The sequence below is a fragment of the Eumetopias jubatus genome, unplaced genomic scaffold (genome assembly GCF_037043125.1).
Source record: "Eumetopias jubatus isolate StellerSeaLion01/CBP00866 unplaced genomic scaffold, mEumJub1_p1.0 scaffold_9, whole genome shotgun sequence".
In the NCBI taxonomy this organism is placed as follows: domain Eukaryota; kingdom Metazoa; phylum Chordata; class Mammalia; order Carnivora; family Otariidae; genus Eumetopias; species Eumetopias jubatus.
This window is the reverse complement of record NW_028274815.1, coordinates 118,207,679-118,214,812: the sequence shown is the minus strand read 5'-3', so window position 1 is coordinate 118,214,812 and position 7,134 is coordinate 118,207,679. Positions and strand designations below refer to the sequence as shown.

Below are 7,134 nucleotides of genomic sequence, written 5' to 3'. Positions count from 1 at the left end.
CTGAGCTGGAGTGTGCCCTAGCTGGCAGGGTCCCAGTAAAGGCTTCATAGTCTGAGCTGGAGTCAGGAGCTATTTCGGGGCCATTTTGTGTTTAAAAGCATATCTAGGGGGGGAGGGGAGGCTCAGTCTGTTAAGTATCTGCTTTGCTCTCAGGTCATGATCCCACAGTCCTGGAATCAGCCCTGAGTCAGGCTCCCTGCTCAGCAGGGGAGTCTGCTTCTCCCTCTCCCTCTGCCCCTCCCCCTGCTTGTGCTCGCTCGCTCCCTCATTCACTCTTTCAAATAAAATCTTTTTTTTTTAAGATTTTATTTTTTTATTTTTATTTTTTTTAAGGTTTTATTTATTAGAGAGAGAGAGAGAGCACAAGTAGGCAGGCAGGCAGGCAGAGGGAGAAGCAGGCTCCCCGCTGAGCAGGGAGCCCGATGTGGGGCTCGATCCCAGGACCCTGGGATCATGACCTGAGCCGAAGGCAGACGCTTAACCGACTGAGCCACCCAGGCGCCCCCTTTTTTTAAGATTTTATTTATTTAGTTGACAGAGACAGCGAGAGTGGGAACACAAGCAAGGGGAGTGGGAGAGGGAGAACAGGCTTCCCGTGGAGCAGGGAGCCTGATGCAGAACTCGATCCCAGGACCCGGGGATCATGACCTGAGTCGAAGGCAGACACTTAAAAGACTGAGCCACCCAGGCGCCCCTCAAATAAAATCTTTAAGAAAAAAAAAATCATGTCTCCAGGAATACTAACCCCTAATGGAAAGGCAGCAGTAGGTTATTTAGATATTAATGAACTGGGGACTTTATTTCAATTTTAATGACTGAAGGTAACACACCAAAGGCAATTCTGTCAGAAATTTCTTTATCCTAGCTGAGTGACACTCAGATTTGGGCTGTGCATCAGAACACCTGGAAGGTGGAGGGCTTGTGGAAAGCAATTGCTGGCCCCACCTAATGGAGTTTCTGATCTAGTAGATCTGAGATGGGGCCCGAGAATTTGCATGTCTAACAAATTCACAGAGGATGCTGAGAATGCTGGCCTAGGACCACACTTGGAGAACCACTATCCAGGTCTTGTTACTCAGAGTGTGGCTCATGGACCAGCAATATGGGTATTGCCTGGGAGTTGTTAGCAATGCAGTCTTCAATCTCACCCCAGGCCCACTGAACTAGAATCTGTGATTTAACAAGATCCCCAAGGGATACCTATCCACATTAAAGGGTAGGACACATCCCTCCAAGGCAGTGCCTCCCCCAAAGCCAGTTGAGGGCGTCTCTTGGAGTATATACAATTCAGATTCCTAGGCTATCTGGTGACTTGGATTCAGAAGATGGAGGAGGAGCCCAGGAATCTGATACCGACAAGAACTTCAGATGATTATAATGGTCAGCTAAGAATGGGAAACTCATTTACCTCAGTTCTGTGTTCCTCAGGCAAGACCAAGGCACAAAATCAGAGAAAAACCTCTCCCTCTGGGATCATGACAAGGCAGCTGCTTGAAACAGGAACTCGGGGAAGGTGGCTCCTTGATGGTCTGTGATGCCGTCAGAGGAAATGGGTGGTTGTGAGAACCACAGAGGCTGCAGATGTTAGCTGGGAGCCCCAAGGACCCTATGACAAAGCTCAAAGAGCCCTGGGCCTTCTTCCCTGGACTGGCTGTGCTTGGGAGGGCTGTCCGGGGGGGGGGTCCCTAAGAAGCACCAGTCCCCTGTCCCATCCCAGGTCTACACACTGCTGACCACAGCAGATGCAGAGCCACACAAAGGGATACCAAGAACATCTCCCTGAAGAGTCTCCCAGGCTGAGAGGATTCTGGGTGTCCTAGGACGAAGGACTTCGGCAGATGTTCCGAAGGGCCTTCCAAAGCCCTAACCTCTCCAGCCAAAGCATGCATCTAAGCTGAGCCCCCGCCCCAAGCTTTGATGACAGGAAACCAAGTAAGTACATTTGCTTTTGTTTTCTGATGGCCCCGGGACTGTGAGGAAGGATGGTCCCCTCAGAGGGTGGGAGTGGGCTTACAGTGGGGGGACAAGTTCCAGGAAAATAAGTTGTTCTGTTGACAATGTAAGGGGGTAGTTTTGAGGGTCCCCGAAGGAACCCAGGCTCCCCCATTCCGCCTTTGCCCCCCCACCCCAAGAACTACATTATGCCTGCCAGCTTGTCTTCATGCCTGTTCTGGTCCCATCTCGGTCACCAGCATGCTTGTGGGACTTTGGGGCCCCCTCTGGGCTCCAGCCTTCCAACATCAGTGAAGGAGAGGAGTCTGAATTATAATCTCTGAAGGCATTTTCGGCTTAGAGTCTACAGTTCTTCTCAGAAGGGTGATGTTTCTCAGTTGAGAGAGAGGTCTCCCTTTAGCTCAACCCAAATTCATCGCTCTTACTTTCACCTCTAAAAAATAGCTTCAGAAGCACAAAAACACAAAAGACGTGGATTTGTAGACCCAGCTCTGCACTAACCAGCTGCGTGAGAGTGAGCACGAGGTTGCCCTCTCTGAGCCCTGATCATTGTATGTGAATGGGTTTCAAAGCTGCCAGGCTCTCACAGGATACAGTGAAAAGATCAAAAAACAGCAGGCAGTGTGCTGGTCTCAGCGGCCTTTACTCTTTCCTTCTACCCACTAGCCTGGGCCCCCAAGAAAGTGCCTGGCACACAGTAAATTGTTCAAATACGTGTGCAATTAATAATTAGATTCTTTCTAAAGTTTTGACCAACACAACCTCCCAGGCCTGCATGCCCCGTGGTCTTCATTTCACCCCAGGAAGCTGCCTGGCCCTGACCAGGACAGGTGAAGGGAGCTGGCAGAGGTCAGGGAAGGGGGATGCTTCCAGCCTGAGTGTGGCTCTCCTACCTCTCTTGGGTCCATCTCCCAGCTCCACCTGCTATAGGAAGAAGTCTTTGGGTTTAGTGCAGTTGGTGATTGTGGTGACTTTGTCTTGCTGAAGGAGGGGAAGGAAACTAACCTTTACTGAGCACCCACTCTATGTCAGCTCCCCGAATTTTCCCCACAGCCCAGTGGAGTTGGTACTATCCCCAATTCAAAGACGAGACAGAGGCTATGTGCTTTGTGTGAGGAGGTCACACAGCTGGAGGCTGGTTGGTCTGAATGAATCACTCATGCTACCCAGGAGAGATCTCTCCCTGATGTTTTCTGGACTCATGTCTGCACAGTTAAGCATAGAGCTTGTATCTGATACCCCAGGGGAAAGGAAAGGCTGGGGAGCAGCAGGGATGTTGAAAACCTAATGTGAAGGGGAGCCCTAGCAGTGAGGGCATTAGAGATCTCCTAAGGAAGCAGCAATACTGTCTTGGCCTGCCAAGGCTTCAGGATCCTAAAGTCTGAGCAGGAAGTGGCTGCCAGGAGCCATTTCCTAAAGATGGGCCCGTTTTGTATTAAGGAGCTCCATCCCTATGAGTACAGAACTCTCCATGATAATGACAGAAACCCATCCTTACCCATGCATGGTGAAGGGTTCAAAGGCAAGGCCAGAGCCTGCTATGTCCCTGTGCCATTCTGTGAGCTCCTCCAGGGAACCAAGCTGGTATAATTATTCCTCGTCTCCATGAAAAGGATGAAACCATCTGAAAGAATGAAACCACCTCCCTGAAACACTTTAATAAAATGTTTGAAAAAATTATCATTACTCTGGAAATTAAAATTATTTTAAGGATAAGACACCTGTCCAAAGAGCTAATAATCACTTTGTCCATTCAGTTAATGTGTGTTGAGTGCCTTTTATGGGCCAGGTGCCTCATGAATTGTTGAGGAAACAGGCAAACAAAAATAGGTCTTTGTCCTCATTGAGCTATGGAATAATGGCAAATTAAACAAGTAAACACTCTAATAAATGAATAATTAAAACTTGGGAAGGCGGGCATGCTGGCTCAGTCAGTAGAGCATGTGACTCTGGATCTCAGGGTTGTGAGTTCGAGCCCTATGTTGGGTGTAGAGATTACAAAATAAAATCTTAAAAAAAAAAAAAAGCAACCACAACCTTGGGAAGGCATGCAACAGAGAGCTGAGAAAAAGAAAAAAGGGCAAGTCTCCCAGGAGTGGCCTCTAGTGAAGCGACATTCAGAGCACAATAAAGAAAAAATGTGCCCTGACCAAGCTTCTCACGTGCCTTATCTTTTGGACCCAAATGTTGGGTATTGGTATCCCCATTTTTCAGATGAGGAAATGGAGGCAAAGAGCAGGGAAGTGGCTCGACAGCCAATCCCTCCAAAGCCTTGCAAGTCATCACTGTGGTGTACAGTCTCCCAGTCATCTTACTTTGCCCTGTGACACCGATAACAGTGTGCTCAGTGTCACCTTAGCTTGTAAGGACACCAGCTCCCAAGCCTCCTTAGATCCCCCTTGCCCACCTCTAACCCTAGTCATGGACCCTCTCATTGTCCCCTGCCAGTGTGATCCCAGGTCAGGAAATGGTTCTGAGTAGATTATAGGAATGATGGCTGGGGGATTCAGAGAAATCTTCCCAGGGAAGGGTGGGATCCAGACAGGCCCCCAGGGGAAAGGGCAGTCCAGCCAGTGGAAGGGGCCCCACACAGGTAAAGGCCCAGAAACAAAGAACAGAGCATGGCTGCAGCGTGGAAAAGTAGACCCACCAGCGGAAACAGGGTCCAGCTTCAGAGAAGAGAGCCTCCAGAGTCTGGTGGAGGGGCTGGAGCCTAGTCCTGCTGGGAAGGGGATCATTCCCTCTTGTCAGCAGGGCTGAGCTGGGGAGGGAGAGGGTGTCTGGGGACCAGAGCCTCTGTGTCCATTGCAGCATCTCTTTCAGATTTCTCTTGGCCATGTACTTCTGAGTGTTCTGCTGAGGAACGATGGGAGGTCAGCCCAGCAGAGGGAAAACCCAGCCAAGCTCAAGCTCGAGCCCCTCTGTCCAAGAACCGGGCCCTGTGCCCATGCAAGCAGGTAGGCTTCCCAGACACAGTAAGGCTTCACGGCCCCAGACATTGCTGCCTCTGTGAGCCTTCCTGACCAGCCACTCCAGCACAGCTTCAAGTTTCAATGAGCGCCTGCTATATTCCAGGCCCTTCCCCGTGAACCATACAGGCAGGGTCCCTCCTCTGGAGGAGCTTACATTTCAGCAGTCAGAACACTGATAAGCTAGAAAATGTGGGAGAGTGACAGGTGCTGACCAGGAGGGCTTCCCTCCTCCTCAGTTTATTAGGAAATTGAGCTGGCAACTCTTAAGACCAACCCCAGTTCGGTAGCTCTCCAAAGCTGTGCTGTCCGTTATAATAGCCTCTAGCCATCTGTGGCCATTTAAATTCAAAGTAAAATTCATTAAAATGAAATTAAGTTAAATTTGTAGCTCCTCAGTCACACCAGCCGCATTTTGAGTGCTCAGTAGCCATATGTGGCTAGTAGCTACCTATTGGACAGCACAGTTATAGAACATTTCCTTCATCATAGAAAGTTCTACTGGATAGTGTGGCTCCAAAGTATGTCTTCTTATCCTGTGAAATACTGGAAGCCAAATTAGAACTATGGCAGTTGGAAAAAATTGGGACCTATAATGCCTATGCTGAGCCTACAACTGTGATTTTCAAGATAGTCCTAACTAAAAAATGCCAGTTTTTAAGACAATGAGAAAATCAAAATATCCTAGAAATTCTATTATTTTGATATCGAAACTATAGGCCCAGTTTGTTTGTTGTTCCCCCAAACGACCCACAAATCCTTTCTCAAATCATATCCTGATTTGGGGTTTTGATGATGTATTCATCAGGGTTCTCTGGAGAAACAGAACCAATAGGGTATGTGTACATGGGTGTGTGTGTGTGTGTGTAGACACAGAATTTATTTTAAGAAATTGGTTCATGCAACTGTGGGGGTTGGCAAGGCTAAAATCTGCTGGGCAGGCTGGCAGGCCAGAGGCCCAAGGAAGAGTTAATGCTGCAGAATTCCAGAGTCAAGTCTGGAAATCCCTCTTCCTTGCAGGACCTCAGTCTTTTTCTCTTAAGATCTTCCACTGACTGGATGAGGCCCACCCACATTATGGAGGGTAATTAGCTTTATTCAAAGTCTACTGACTTAAATTGTTATCTCATCTTAAAAAACATCTTCACAGCAACATCTAGACTTCTAGACTGGTGTTTGACCCAGTATCTGGGTCCTGTGGGCTAGCCATGTTGACACACAAAATTAACCATCACAGATAACAAATCACTCTAAACCAAGCAGCACTTTTAGGAGGAAGGACATGGACACACACTTAAACAGAACCAGGAGACTGTAGAGCCAAATATCTGGATGTCTGTGTTTGGGCAGAAGCTCTCCCCAGTCTGGAAACTCCCCTGCAATGGCTGGGGCCTCCTCGCCTACCTCGGCCCTGCCCCTAATACATTCCTCTCTCTAATGCCAGCCTCCCACAGGCATTAACACCCTGGGCACTGTCATTCTCTTGGTGGGGAAGCAGCTGCCTCCTTTTAGTCACTCAGTCTGCCGGGAGCCGGGGGCCCACCAGGCCCTGCAGGAAGAGACCTGGAAACCACACAGACCTCCCCCTTATTTCCTCTGAATCTAGTCACAGGCTGCGGCCCCAAGACTGCTCTGAGTCATGGCCAGAGTGCTCTGGGGGCTCTCCCTGCCTGTGAGACCTGAGGGGAACTGCGTTTCCCTCTCTGACAGGGTCTGCAGGGGGAAGGAAGGGCCTGTCTCTTGGTATGTCAACCCCTGAGCCCAGCAGGAACACAGATTTGGGGCAGCCCCTTCCATGAGTCATTTTTCTATCAGCCTTGCATCCATCCAAAATCTACTAAGGCTCTACCCCATACCAGGCCTTGTGCCAGGACCAGGGGGACATAGCAATGGACAAGATAGGCACAGTCCTTGCCTTCAGGGACAGTCAAGCCCCAGATACAGGCTCTGTTACAATTGTGTTCAATTTTGGTGACAGTGCATTTTAAGGGACTCTGATTAAGAGTGTATGCTGAGGGACTCATCAGGAAGGCTTCACCAAGGAAGGGACGTTTTATCTAGGGCGTGAAATGTGCAGGCGAGTCGGCCAGGCAGATGGGTCAATCAGGGACAGCATATGCAGCCCAGTGGCAACCAGGGGCACAATGCCAGGGCTTCCAGGAAGGGAAGGGGTGGTTCCAGGAGGGGAAGGGGTCCTTCCAGGCCACTTGGT

At 49.5% G+C, this 7,134-nt stretch overlaps 1 protein-coding gene across 3 annotated transcripts in view; it reads left to right on the top strand.

The window, feature by feature from the left end:
* The first annotated feature begins 1,570 nt into the window (after positions 1 to 1,570).
* Positions 1,571 to 7,134, top strand: part of SLA2 (Src like adaptor 2) — a 23,692-nt gene continuing 18,128 nt past the window's right edge. Inside the window, exons 1-2 of one of the 3 annotated variants that reach the window (XM_028118927.2) lie at positions 1,571 to 1,932; positions 4,777 to 4,910. In XM_028118927.2, the coding sequence (XP_027974728.1) occupies positions 4,820 to 4,910 (91 nt within the window). In that variant the 5' untranslated portion in view covers positions 1,571 to 1,932; positions 4,777 to 4,819. Of the gene's footprint in view, positions 1,933 to 4,764; positions 4,911 to 7,134 lie in introns of all 3 variants that reach the window. The other 2 variants (XM_028118925.2, XM_028118926.2) reach the window with 2 other exon arrangements.